This window comes from Tachyglossus aculeatus, chromosome X5, assembly GCF_015852505.1.
Source record: "Tachyglossus aculeatus isolate mTacAcu1 chromosome X5, mTacAcu1.pri, whole genome shotgun sequence".
NCBI lineage: Eukaryota > Metazoa > Chordata > Mammalia > Monotremata > Tachyglossidae > Tachyglossus > Tachyglossus aculeatus.
Window position 1 is genome coordinate 2,238,264 of NC_052097.1, and position 14,240 is coordinate 2,252,503.

The 14,240-nt window shown below is 49.5% G+C and overlaps 1 protein-coding gene across 1 annotated transcript in view; it reads right to left on the bottom strand.

The window, feature by feature from the left end:
• Window positions 1-14,240, bottom strand: part of KDR (kinase insert domain receptor) — a 52,070-nt gene that overhangs the window by 17,327 nt on the left and 20,503 nt on the right. The window contains exons 12-19 of the mRNA XM_038769279.1: window positions 13,492-13,600; window positions 10,361-10,702; window positions 8,462-8,608; window positions 5,694-5,825; window positions 5,247-5,353; window positions 4,814-4,949; window positions 3,314-3,418; window positions 1,259-1,372 (exon numbers count right to left, since the gene is read on the bottom strand). Of these exons, the coding sequence (XP_038625207.1) occupies window positions 1,259-1,372; window positions 3,314-3,418; window positions 4,814-4,949; window positions 5,247-5,353; window positions 5,694-5,825; window positions 8,462-8,608; window positions 10,361-10,702; window positions 13,492-13,600 (1,192 nt within the window). The remainder of the gene's footprint in view (window positions 1-1,258; window positions 1,373-3,313; window positions 3,419-4,813; window positions 4,950-5,246; window positions 5,354-5,693; window positions 5,826-8,461; window positions 8,609-10,360; window positions 10,703-13,491; window positions 13,601-14,240) is intronic.

Here is a 14,240-nt window from a genome sequence, read left to right on the forward strand (position 1 = left end):
CTGTGTTCAACCCAATTTCCCTGTATCCACCCCAGCACTTAATACAGTGCCTGGAACACTCTAAGTGCTTAACAAATACCACAACTATTATTATTATTAGTAGTAGTAGTACTAGTAACCCCAGGTGGGACGGAGACTGTGCCTGACCCGATTATTTTGTACCTACTCCAGCAGAGCAGAAATCAATACCGTCATTATACCAAACAAATACCATCATTACTATTATTATGTCTACCAACTCCACTGGACTGTACTCTCCCAGGGGCTTGGTAGAGTGCTCTGCACATGGTGTGCTCTCAATAAATGCCACTGATTGATGAACCCCCTTTTCCTCTCCCCCTCCTCCCCTTCTCCTGCCCCCCTGCATACCTCCTTCCCTTCCCCACAGCACCTGTATATACGTATACATGTTTGTACGTATTTATTACTCTATTTATTTATTTATTTATTTTACTTGCACATATCTATTCTATTTATTTTATTTTGTTAATATGTTTTGTTTTGTTCTCTGTCTCCCCCTTCTAGACTGTGAGCCCACTGTTGGGTAGGGACCGTCTCTATATGTTGCCAACTTGTACTTCCCAAGCACTTAGTATAGTGCTCTGCACACAGTAAGCGCTCAATAAATACGATTGATTGATTGATTTTCAGGAGACTTATTCTGCAGGTGCCTGCTCTGAGAACCCTCCTTCTGCTCCCTCCCTCTCTCTCCCCCAAGCCTCAACCATGAGGCTGGGGGTCAGCAGGCCCTTCTCTTTCCCAACCCCAGATAAGCTGCTGGGCTTGCTTTTGGCCTGAACGGGGGCTTTGGAATGATTTAATTAATCGTTCTTCATTAAGAAAATGTTCCAGGACATAGGCTTCACAGAGGGCAGGGAAGACTAAGCCACCTGCTCCAGTATACTGGTGGAGCTGGACTAGACATCCCAGCCACTGATGCTTCGATTGGAAGCTTTCTGAGGGCAGGGAGGCATCTTTCTATTGCACTTTCCAAAGAACCTAGCATTTATCAAGCCAATGTCATCACTCCCAACCCAAGCAGGCTCCCAGTACAGCCCTCCACCCTTTTCCCAGTAGGCGCCCAACACAGCCCTTCACCTACCCCAAACAGACTTTCTTTCTCCAACCCACTGTGGAGGCGCTCAACACAGCACTCCGCCACCCCCTTCAGCGGGCGTTCAGCTAATCGCTCCCACCCTTCACTCACCAGGGTGCGAGGGAAGCCCAGGACCGAGCGCCAGCCGGCTGACCCACCTACCTCCCGGCTTGGTACAGGCACCGAGGAGATTGACAACATTGAGGTGGTGGCCGATGTGGACGAGGATCTTCAGCTCGGACATGAGCGCCCGGTGCTCGCTGTGGGTGGCCCCCTCTGAGGTCCAAAATTTTGGGGTGCAGAGAGAGGGAGAGAGGAAGAGAGAGAGAGAAGGAGGGAGGGAAAGAGAGAAAGAGAGTCACCTCGAGGCTTCAACCTGACAAAATCTCTTCCTGCTTTCTGAATTTTGATGTTTTTTTGTTTCCTCCCACCGCAGGTTTCTCTTTTTACTTTGACGTAGCTTGACCCATGACCCTCTCCAGGTCACACCTGGCGAGTCTCCAGTCCTCTACCAGTCTCGGCTATGGGAGGCCTGTCCATTCCATTCCACCTGTCCACCTGTATATATGTATATATGGTTGTACATATTTATTACTCTATTTATTTATTTTTATTTTACTTGTACATTTCTATCCTATTTATTTTATTTTGTTGGTATGTTTGGTTTTGTTCTCTGTCTCCCCCTTTTAGACTGTGAGCCCACTGTTGGGTAGGGACTGTCTCTATGTGTTGCCAATTTGTACTTCCCAAGCGCTTAGTACAGTGCTCTGCACATAGTAAGCGCTCAATAAATATGATTGATTGATTGATTGATTGATTCCATCCCTAGCTTGGGCAGTGGCTAGCGAGTGGAAGGCAATCTGCTACAAATCAAAACTCACCCGTGCTGGGCAGCAGCGGCACGGGAGAGAGTTGAGGACGGAGGATCGAGTTTACTGCGTGGAAGGTGGCCCAATGGTAAACCACTTCTGTATTTTTATCGAGAAAACTCTATGGATATACTACCAGAATGATTGCAGATGGAGAGCTGGGCGCTCTGGGAGAGATGTGTCTGTCGTGTCGCTGTGGGTCGGAAACGACTCGACGGCATAAGACAAGACAAGCTTGATCCATGAGAAACTGTGAGCTCTTGGAGAGCAAGGATCACGTGTTCTTCCTCTTTTATGCACTCCTAGGTGTCCAGTACAGTGTCCTACACATAGGAGCTGCTCAACAAATAGCATGGAAGGACTCTTTGGGTGGTCAAGCGCTTAGTACAGTGCTCTGCACATAGTAAGCGCTCAATAATTACGATTGATGATGATGATGGTCTTTGGCTGAGGGATGGGGAAGGAGAAGGCTCTAGATGAAGATAAGTGTCTTCCCCTTCCTCTTTCCAAGTCTCAGATAGCTTCCTGGAGGAAGTGGAATTTGGCAAGTTGGTGGGGCCCACTTTCCAGGAAAAATGTTTAAGAAGCTGCGACACCTCCCCCCACCACCCGCCCAACCCAACACACACACTCACCTGAGCTCCTCACTGTCAAATTCCCAGAAACCAGCTAGGACATAACCTAAAGTCCTGCCCTTTCTTTCCTAGCAGAACCCCAGATCGGGGCCAGAGGGTGCCCCAACACAACGCTGATTGAAAGCAACACAACAGCATGACACAACGCTGATTGAAAGCAATAATCCTCACATCCTCGGTTTCCAGCACCAGTCCCCTTCCTTCTTCATTCAATCGTATTTATTGAGCATTTACTGTGTGCAGAGCACTGTACTAAGCTTCTTCCTCCCTTCCCTCCCTCCCCTCCTACCTCACCCCCACCAGAGGCTCAGTGAGACAGGACCTATAGCTCGAGTCCACATCCAATTTGCCTCCCCCTATACTTGGAAGCCCCTTGAGGGCAGTGATTACATCTTCTAACTCCTGGGCCTTCCCAAGCACTTAGAACCGAGTTCTATATGTATAGTAGGTCCTTAATAAGTACTAGTGACAGGCAGATTAATCCTCTGCAAAGTGATGAAGTGGCAAATGAACAAGAGAATCTGAACTGGGGGTGGTCTTCCCAAGGCCACAGATGGGCTCATACCCACAGCCCTGCTCTTACTGGCTCAGACTACCCTCTTTTTTGGGGGGACCCTCTAGTGACACCCCAATGCACCATAACCCAGAGTGCCCACAAATAGATATAATAAGAAACCAATAAGCAGCGGGGACAACTCAGGTCGTGGTTTTACCTTTCAGCATCTTGACCGCGACGGTTTTGCACGTTGCCACCTTGCTGATCCCAAAGGCGTCAGCTTCGATAACTTGGCCGAAGGCCCCGCGGCCAAGGGGTCTCCCTAGAGGCAAGAGACCGCCGTGGCCTTGATTAGCCTTCCAGAGAGGGTGCAGGGGACCCCCAACATATCTACATTTTTTACGGTATTTAAGTGCTTACTATGCGTCAAGCACTGTTCTAAGAGCTGGGATAGATAGAAATCAATCAGGTCAGACCCAGTTTCTGTCCCACATGGGGTTCACAGTCTAAGTAAGAGAAAGAACAGATAACGAATCCCCATTTTACAGTTGAGGAAACTGAGGCACAGGGAAGTTAAGTGACTTGCCCAAGCCCACGCAGTAGGAAAGTGGAGGGGCTGGGATTAGAACCCAGGTCCTCTGTCTCCCAGGCCTGTGCTCTTTCTGCTAGGCCATGACGCCTCCTAATACCCCAATTTACTGTACTAAGCACTTAGTACAGTGCTCTGCACATAGTAAGCGCTCAATAAATACGATTGATGATTTACCCCAGTACATCTATTCAACTGGTTCTTCTGTTATTTCTTCAGCCATTTAGTAGAAGAATTTATTGAGTGTCCACTGGGAAAGCACATGAAGCCCAAGGCCCATTCCCTACCCAGAATTAGCTTACCCTCAAATGGGGGAGAGGGCCATAGAAATAATTACCACTTCATTTCACCGGCACTGCTACCATTCTAATCACCCAAGGGATTAGAGAATTCTATGGCTCTATATGTTGCCAACTTGTACTTCCCAAGCGCTTAGTACAGTGCTCTGCACACAGTAAGCGCTCAATAAATACAATTGAATGAATGAATGGCTGTCTCCCCCATTAGCCTGTAAGTCCCCCGAGGGCAGACAGCATATGTTTTGTTTCTGCTGCATTCTCCCAATCAATCAATGATTTTTATTGAGTGCTTACTACGTGCAGATAAGTGTACTAAGCACCCAGGAGAATACAATTGAACAGAATTAGCAGACACTAGTTCCCTGCTCATACGAGTTTTCAGTCTAGACGGCGAGATGCTCAGGGACTCAGGGAGACTCTCTGTGGCTCCACACTCAGTTGGGGGTGTCTAGTAGGGAGAAGCAGCGTGGCCTAGTAGATAGAGCCTGGAGCCTTCACTTCTCTGTGCCTCAGTTCCCTCATCTGTAAAATGGGGGTTAAGAGTGTGAGCCCCGTTTGGGACAGGGACTGTGTCCAACCCAATTATCTTGTATCCACCCCAGTGCTTAGTATGATGCCTGGCACATAAGTGCTTAACAAATACCACAGTTATTATTATTATTAGTAGTAAATGCCATGGATAGACTGAGCATGCAGGGACGGTGAGCCGGCAGGTAGGCAGGGCAGGGCCCTTCAGCCCAGTGGCCCTGGTGGGTCTGGAGAGAGAGGAGGATGTTCCCGTGACTCCCCGGGGCGGGGGGCCGTGGGGCCGTTCGGGGGCCGGACTCACCCAGCTTCAGCCGGTCTCGGGGGAACTCCCATTTGCTGGCGTCGTAGGGGAGGCGGTCACAGTGCTCGTCCAGGGGAAGCTCGTCCGAGTCCATGACGATCGACAGGTAGCCGGCCTTCAGCTCCCCGCCGTTGGCCTGCAAAGTACCACAGTCATTCACCCGGCTCCTCCGGGGCTGTGTAGGGTCACCCCTGTCCCCCAGCCCCGTCCCTTGGGGTGACAAGCCAATGACTCCCACCTCACCCCGGCACTTCAAAGACACCCTCCTGGGGACTCCAAGTGACCCCAGGGGTGAGAAAAGACTATTTGGGAGAGGAAGGAGAGAGTGCCCACCCACTCAACCACTCATCATTCCGTCACAGGTCCCATGGGAAGGAGCGGGCCAGGGCCCAAGAGCCTAGTGGCCGGCGCGGGGGGGAGATGGGATTGTTACCCGTTTGATGGTGCGCAGGACGACGACCAGAAGTAGCCAGAAGAACATGGCGATCACGGCCGTGCCCACCAGAATCACCAGCTCCAGGTTGGTCTTCTCCTGGACACCTGCAAAGGAGCGTTTGACAAGTGAACCCCAGCCCCAGTGCCCTCTTGGAGCCATCCCCGATCCAAGCCCCGACAACCCCTATCCCAAGCAAAGCGGCTGTTGGGGGCGGGGGAGGGCGTATCACATGATCCTGTGCCACTGGCATCACACACACACACGTGTCACAACAGCCGCTCGGGGGCTGGCAAACAGTGACCCTCCCCGACCGGGCGACTTCCAGTCTGACACCGTTGCCCTGACCAGTGCCCCCAAACTAGGATGCACCCAGCCCCCCACTCTGCCGCAACAGGCCGCACCCGGGCCAAGGCGGCCAGGGCAGCGGCCGCTCTCCCGACTGACCTTCCACGAAGAAGATGATCTCAGCCTTGGCGCACCCCAGGACGTTGCAAGCCTGGCAGCTGTAGAGGCCACCATCTTCCTTCCTCACCCTGCGGATGGTCAGGTTCTGGTTTCCGTCCTTCAGCACGATCCCTACGGGAAGTGAGGGAGGAACGGCCTTCACGGTGCCGTTCCGTCTTAGGATTTTAAGTACCTTTCCTCCCTAGCCTGGAAGCTCCTCAAGGACAGGGATCTAGTCTACTAACTTTATTGTTCTCTCCCAAGTGCTTAGTACAACACTCTCTGCCCCCAGTAAACACTAAATTCCTCAAAGGCAGGGATCCAATCCATTAACTTTATTGTCCTCTCCCAAGTGCTTAGTACAGTGTTCTCTACCCACAGTTGACCATAGTTCCTGGAGGCTGGGGATTGTGTCTACTGTCTTTTTTCTACTCTTTCAAGTGCTCAATCAATCACTGGTATTTATTGAGTTCTTACTATGTGCTGGGCACTCTACTAAGTATTTGTAAAATGGGGTGCTTAGTACAACACTCTCTGCCCCCAGTAAACAGTAAATTCCTCAAAGGCAGGGATCCAATCCATTAACTTTATTGTCCTCTCCCAAATGCTTAGTACAGTGTTCTCTACCCACAGTTGACCATAGTTCCTGGAGGGTGGGGATTGTGTCTACTGTCTTTTTTCTACTCTTTCAAGTGCTCAATCAATCACTGGTATTTACTGAGTTCTTACTATGTGCTGGGCACTCTACTAAGTATTTGTAAAATGGGGTGCTTAGTACAACACTCTCTGCCCCCAGTAAACACTAAATTCCTCAAAGGCAGGGATCTAATCCATTAACTTTATTGTCCTCTCCCAAGTGCTTAGTACAGTGTTCTCTACCCAGTCGACCATAGTTCCTGAAGGGTGGGGATTGTGTCTACTGTCTTTTTTCTACTCTTTCAAGTGTTCAATCAATCACTGGTATTTATTGAGTTCTTACTATGTGCTGGGCACTCTACTAAGTATTTGTAAAATGGGGTGCTTAGTACAACATTCTCTGCCCCCAGTAAACAGTAAATTCCTCAAACAATCCATTAACTTTATTGTCCTCTTCCAAGTGCTTAGTACAGTGTTCTCTACCCACAGTTGACCATAGTTCCTGGAGGGTGGGGATTGTGTCTACTGTCTTTTTTCTACTCTTTCAAGTGTTCAATCAATCACTGGTATTTATTGAGTTCTTACTATGTGCTGGGCACTGTACTAAGTATTTGTCAAATGGGGATTAAGACAGCGAGCCCCACGTGGGACAACCTGATTACCTTGTAACTACCCCAGCGCTTAGAACCCTACTTGGCACACAGTAAGCTCTTAACAAATACCATTATTATTATTATTATTACTTGGGAAAGTACAATACAACAGAGCCAGTAGGCATGTTCCCTGCCCAAAACGACCTTAAAGATTTGGAGGAAATAATAATATTTAAGTGCTAACTCTGTACCGAGCACTCACTGGGGTCAATACAAGATCACAAGGGTAGTCAGTCAATCAATTGTATTTACTGAATGCTTACTGTCTGCAGATCACTGTACTAAGCGCTTGGGAGAGTACAATATGACAATATAAGAGGGAAAATTCCCCGCCCACAACAAGCTTACGGTCCAGAGCGGAAGACAGGCATTCATATTAAATAAATAAACGGCAGATATGGACGTAAGTGCTGTGGGGCTGGAGGGGGGATGAATAAAGGGAGCAAGTCAGGGTGATGCAGAACGGAGTGGGAGAAGAGGAAAGGAGGGTTTAGTCAGGGAACGACTCTTGGAGGAGATGTGTCTTCATTAAGGCTCCGAAGTAGGGGGAGAGTATTGTCTGCTGGATATGAGGAGGAAGGGTGTTCCAGGCCACAGGCAGGGCAGACACAGTAGAGGGCTATGCTCACAGAAGGCGCCTGATAAAAACTCAATTCTCTGCTCCCAGTAGGCTCCCAGTAAATGCACACTGATTGATTGATTAAGACCAATAGATGCCTTTCCTTTTGGGCCACCTGCTCAGTGGGGAGCATGGCCAGATTTTGTCTACCGATCCCACTGGCATCAGTGTGTGTTTGGTGCCCTGCCAGAGAGAGATTTGGACTCAAGTGAAGGAATGATTTCTTCTCTTGCCAAACACTGGGATTTTTCTTCCTCCCAAGAAGGCCACAGATGTCAGTTAGTGAGCCGGCTCTGCCTGGCAAAGACTCAAGACATCCCATGAGCAACGAAGAGAATCCATTCAATCGTCAGAACCCCGACAGCAGAGGCCCGCTCAAATCATCATCATCATCATCAATCGTATTTCTTGAGCGCTTACTGTGTGCAGAGCACTGTACTAAGCGCTTGGGAAGTACAAGTTGGCAACATATAGAGACAGTCCCTACCCAACAGTGGGCTCAGATGCTTCAACTGTACTTTTTAAGGTATTTGGTAGGTGCTTACTATGTGCCAGGGACTCTATTAAGTGCCGGAGTAAATACAAACTAATCAGGTTGGACACAGCCCCTGCCCCACATGGGGCATGCAGTCTTAATTCCCACTTTACAGATGAGGTAACTGAGGCCCAGATAAGTTAAGTGACTTGCTTAAGGTCACACAGCAAGCAAGAGGAGAAGCCAGGATTAGAACCCAGCTCCTCCAACACCCAGGCCCATGCTCTTTCCACTAAGCCACGCTGCTAACCGGGCTCCCACGGCAGAGGCCCGGCCTCCCGTCGGCATCCGAGCCATCCCACCGAGTGGAAGAGCAGCCCCTTACCCGAGTCCTCGACGAGCGTTTCGTTGTCTTTAAACCAGGTGATCTGAGGAGGGGGAATCCCCGACGCGGAACAGGACGCCTCGATGGTTTCCCCGATGCTCGCCGTCTGGTTCTCCAGGTCGCCCACGATGGTGGGTGCCACCCGCTCTGTTTGGCGTGAGCAGACATAACAGGGACCCCCCGTGAGTCTGGAGAGGGGACCACCACCGGAACAGGTGATGGGGGAGTCTGAGCAAGCCATCTGGGGTCACATGGGCTGGCTGGACGCTCCCAAAGACCACCGAGCTCACGCTCAGCGAAGCCAGGACGGAAAGACAGGAATATTAGGTGGAAAGTCATCCAACTCCTACAGCTCTTTCTCGGGTTTGGGCTCTGGGTTTTGGGGGGGGCCCTTCGAGTATCTTGGCCATTGAACCCAGTAAGAAGAGGAATGGCCTAGTGGAGAGAGCACAGCCCTGGGAGTCAGAGGACCTGGATTCTAATCCCAAATCTGCCAATGTCTTGCCGTGTGACCTTGGGTGAGTCACTTAATTTCTCTGTGCCTCAGTTCTCCTGTTCTCCCTCCTACTTAGACTGTGAGCCCCATGTGGGAGAGGCACTGTGTCCAACCTAATTTACGTGTATCTATCCCAGTGCTTAGAACAGTGTTTAACACATAGTAAGCACTTAACAAACAAATAAAAAAAACAAACCCATGGAAATTTTACCAATTTATTCATTATGGTATTAAGCTCTTAGAGTCCCATCAGGTCAGATACAATCCCTTTCTCACATAGTGCTCTCAGTCTAAGGGATGGAGGTCAGGAATGAACAAAATTGTGCTATTTGTTAACCCCATTTTAAGGAGGAGGAAACTGAGGCCTAGAGAGGTTAAATGACTTGCCCGTGGGCCCACAGAAAGCCCAAAGCAGAGCTGATCTCATGACTTCTAGCCTCAGGCTCTTGCCACTGAGCATCCTGCCTTTCTCTTCCCCGCCATCTCAATCAATCAATCGTATTTATTGAGCGCTTACTGTGCCGAAGCACTGTACTAAGCGCTTGGGAAGTACAAGTTGGCAACATATAGAGACAGTCCCTACCCAACAGTGGGCTCACAGTCTAAAAAGGGGAGACAGAGAACAAAACCAAACATACTAACAAAATAAAATAAATAGAATAGATATGTACAAGTAAAATAAATAAATAAATAAATAAATAGAGTAATAAATGTGTACAAACATATATACATATATACAGGTGCTGTGGGGAAGGGAAGGATTATCCTCCCCCTTGGATTATCCAATCCTTTCCTTCCCATGCAGGCAGAGTCCAGTAACCGTGATTTTTGTTTTGTTTTGTTTTTAACGATATCTGTTAAACGCTCACCAAGTGCCCGGCACTGTAACTAAGCAATTGTGTGACTTTGGGCAAGTCACTTCACTTCTCTGTGCCTCTGTTACCTCATCTGGAAAATGGGGATTAAGACTGTGAGCCCCACCTGGGACAACTTGATAGCCTTGTATCTCCTCCAGTACTTAGAACAGTGCTTGGCACATAGTAAGCACTTAACAATGATGGTATCATCATTATTATCATTATACAACCTAACCACGTTGGACACACCGTTTTAATCCCCATCTAACAGATAAGGGGCCCAGAGAAGTGAAATGACTTGCCCAAGGTCACACAGCAGAGCTGGGATTAGAACCCAGGTCCTTTGACTCACGGGCCCGGGCTCTTTCCATTGGGCCACACTGTTTCTCTGAAGTCGTATTTAAGGAGGAGAGCTGTCTGGGTGGACAGAAGCGGTGGTAGGCGTGATGTGCAGACATGTTACGCGCACCCATCGCAGCCCTCGGCCCCCAGTGGGAGCCCAATAAGTGCCCTCGATGACGACGATGCCGCCGGCGGGCTTCCTACCTTGAATGGCGAGGTGCCGGACAACACAGTGCAGTTTCCTGGTCTTCTTGTCCTGGGCCAGGCAGACGTAGTCCCCCTGGTCATGCAGGGAGATGTTGTGGAGGTCCAGGACCACCTTGCTACTGGTGGTATTGGTGAATTTCGTGGCCCTGAGCTTCAGCAGGGCGTTGGGGTTCTTGCAGACGGGCAGGGGGAAGCGAGCCCTGGCCGGCTGAGACGCCCGCAGGCTCAGCCTGTACCAGCCGAGGCTCTGGAAGGTGGACGTGTCCGCCGCGCACACCAAGGAGACGTTCTCCCGTTCGATGGGGCGATTCCTGGGGTCCACACGGATCTCCAGACCCCCTGCGGAGACAAGCGGCTCATGACCGAGGGGCTGGGACTACTGCCCGTGGGTTCATTCGGCTCTCTTCCAGCCGAACAAAAGGGTACGAGCTCGTGCGCGACCTCGGAGCGGGTCTCGGAATGGGGGAGTCCTTCGTGGTGGGTTTTCAAGACCCGGGGTCTAAGTGAACACCACCCTTGGGGTCTCCAGACTGTCAGGCCCATGTTCTCCCACCCCTCATGTGGGAGAACCAACAGTTCCCTTCATTCTTTTTATCCTCGGCAAAACATATTAGTGACGGACTTCTTCAACGGGCTCGATTCTCTCTCCTATTCAGATTGCGAGTCCCATGTGGGACAGGGACAGTGCCCCACGTGATTAACTTGTAGCTACTCCAGCACTTGGAAGAATGGTTGATATATAGTAAGTGCTTAACAAATACCATTATTATTATTAATAATGGCATTTATTAAGCGCTTACTATGTGCAAAGCACTGTTCTAAGCGCTGGGGAGGTTACAAGGTGATCAGGTTGTCCCACGGGGGGCTCACAGTCTTCATCCCCGTTTTACAGGTGGGGGAACTGAGGCCCAGAGAAGTGAAGTGACTTGCCCAAAGTCACACAGCTGACAATTGGCGGAGCTGGGATTTGAACCCATGACCTCTGACTCCAAAGCCCAAGCTCTTTCCACTGAGCCATGCCGCTCCTTATTATACAAGAAGATGCCAACTTTTAGATAGCTTTGTGGTTTCTGTTGTACTTTCCCGAGTACCTAGTACAATCAATCAATCATCATCATCATCATCATCAGTCGTATTTATTGAGCGCTTACTGTGTGCACAGCACTGTACTAAGCGCTTGGGAAGTACAAGTTGGCAACATATAGAGACAGTCCCTACCCAACAGTGGGCTCACAGTCTAGTACAGTCACATTCAATCAGCACCATTACAATTACACAAGCAGCATGAGGAGCAGTGTGGCCTAGTGGAAACGGCCCAGGTCTGGCAGTCAGGGGACCTGGGTTCTAATCCCGGCTCTGCCACGTGTCTGCTGGGTGACCTGGGGCCAGTCACTTAACTTCTCAGTGCCTCAATTACTTCAGCTGTAAAACGGGGTGAGCCCCAAGTGGGACAAGGACATTGTCCAACCCGATTAGCTCGTATCCACCCCGGCATTTAAAATAGTGCCTGGCACACAGTAAGCGCTTAATAATGCCACAATAATTAATATTAGTATTATTATTCTCCCTCCTACTTAGACTGTGAGCTCCATATAGGACCTGATTATCTTGTATCTACCCCAGCATTAGTACACTGTTTGGCACATAATAAGCACTTAAAAATACAACTTCTATTGCTCAAATCATTATTACTGTGTTTATTAAGCACCTTCTATATGCCAAGCGCTGTTCTAAGCGCTGGGATAGATACAAGTTAATGAGGTCGGACAGAGTCCCTGTCCCACATGAGGATCGCAGCTTAAGTAGGAGGGAGAATAGGAAATGCATTCCCATTTCACAGATGAGTAAACTGAGGCCCAGAAAAGTTAAGTGACTTGCCAAAGGTCACACAGCAGGCAAGTAACAGAGCTGGGAATAGAACCCAGGCCCGAGCTCTTTCCGCTAGGCTGCACTTCTCCTCTGCTGGCATTCCTTGCTTCATTCATTCACTCATTCATTCAGTTGTATTTATTGGGCGCTTACTGTGTGCAGAGCACTGTACTAAGCGCTTGGGAAGTACAAGTTGGCAACATATAGAGACGGTCCCTACCCAACAGTGGGCACACAGTCTAGGAGACTCGCTTCTAGTTCATTGCCTCTTGTCCTTTGCAATACCCCATTAGGGATTTTCTCCAACTTCACAGTAGTAGTAACGTCCTTTACTGAGTGCCCCCCCAGTTACACAGTGCGCTGAACTAAGCGGTTTGGAGAGTATAACGGATACACATTCCCTTCCCTCAAAGGGCTTACTCTCTAATATGAAGAGACAGATAGAAACAGTTACAAATTAAGCACTCAGAGTGAATATCTGAATATCTCCAAGTGCTGTTGAAGAAGCTCATAAGTAGGTAGGTAAGGGTGGGTTTTTTTTTTTTTGATGAGGCGGTGGAGGGGTTAATGTTATTTGTTAAGCGCTTACGATGTGCCAGGCACTGTACTGAGCCTTGGAGTAAATATGAGTTAATTAGGTTGGGCACAGGCCGTGTCCCAAATGGGGCACACAGTCCTAATCCCCATTTTACAAATTAGGGAACTGAGGCCCAGGGAAGCTAAGTGTCTTGCCTGAAGTCACACAGAAGATGAGTGGCGGAGCTGGGATTATAATAATAATAATAATAATAATAATGGGATCTATTAAGCGCTTACTATATGCAAAGCACTGTTCTAAGCGCTGGGGAGGTTACAAGGTAATCAGGTTATCCCACAGGGGGCTCACAGTCTTAATCCCCATTTTACAGATGAGGTAACTGAGGCTCAGAGAAGTTAAGTGACTTGCCCAAGGTCACACAGCAGACATGTGGCGGAGCCGGAATTCGAACCCATGACCTCTGACTCCAAAGCCCGGGCTCTTTCCACTGAGCCACGCTGCTTCCTAAGGCCCAGGTCCTCTGACTCCCGGGCTGCTTCTGACATGATGGGCGTAAATGAGTAACTCTGGGATGAACCGAAGGGTGTAAAGTTAGTTTCCCCACAGCGAAAAGGCACCGGTTTCGCTCTATCGCCTCATCGACTGGTCTCCCTGACCCGCCGTGACTTTGGGGCCCTGTGGAGATCAACGGCACCCATCGTCCTAGTCTCTGGACACTTACTGGTCACATGGAAGGAGATGACTCTCTCTCCCCTGCCGGCTCTGTTCACAGCTTCGCACTTGTACAACGCGGACACGTTCGCCGTCTGGATCACCAGGGTGCTCACCGTCTGCGGGAGGAGCACACAGCGATTAACAGCGCTCGGTACATAGTAAGCGCCTAACAAGTACCATAATCATCATGATTATTTATTCCTGCTCCGCCACCACCATCACCACCACCACAGCAGCTGCACACGAGATCACAGGACCCTAGGCCACCCCTCGGTATTCATCTCCTCCTCCTCTTCCTCCTCCCAGGTGGCCAGCCCTGATGCACATCAGTCAGTCAATCGTATTTATTGAGCGCTTACTGTGGGCAGAAGGCACATCTCCTCCAAGAAGCCTACCCTGACTAAGCCCTCCTTTCCTGTTCTCCCATTCCCTTCTGCGTCACCCGGATTTGCTCCCTTTATTCTTCACCCCTCCCAACCCCACAATATTTATGCACATAGCTGTAATTCATTTATTTATATTAATGACTGTCTCCCCCTCTAGACTGTAAACTCACTGTGGGCAGGGAATGTGTCTGTTTGTTATGATACCATACTCTCCAAAGTGCTTAGCATAGTGCTCTGCACACATTAAGTGCTCAATAAATACGATTGATCGACTGACTTTGCCGATGGGGCAAAGAATTCTGGAAAGTAGCCCCTTCTCCCAAAGAGGAGTGTCACAATCGAAAACAAACCACCTCAATGAGTGCTTGAA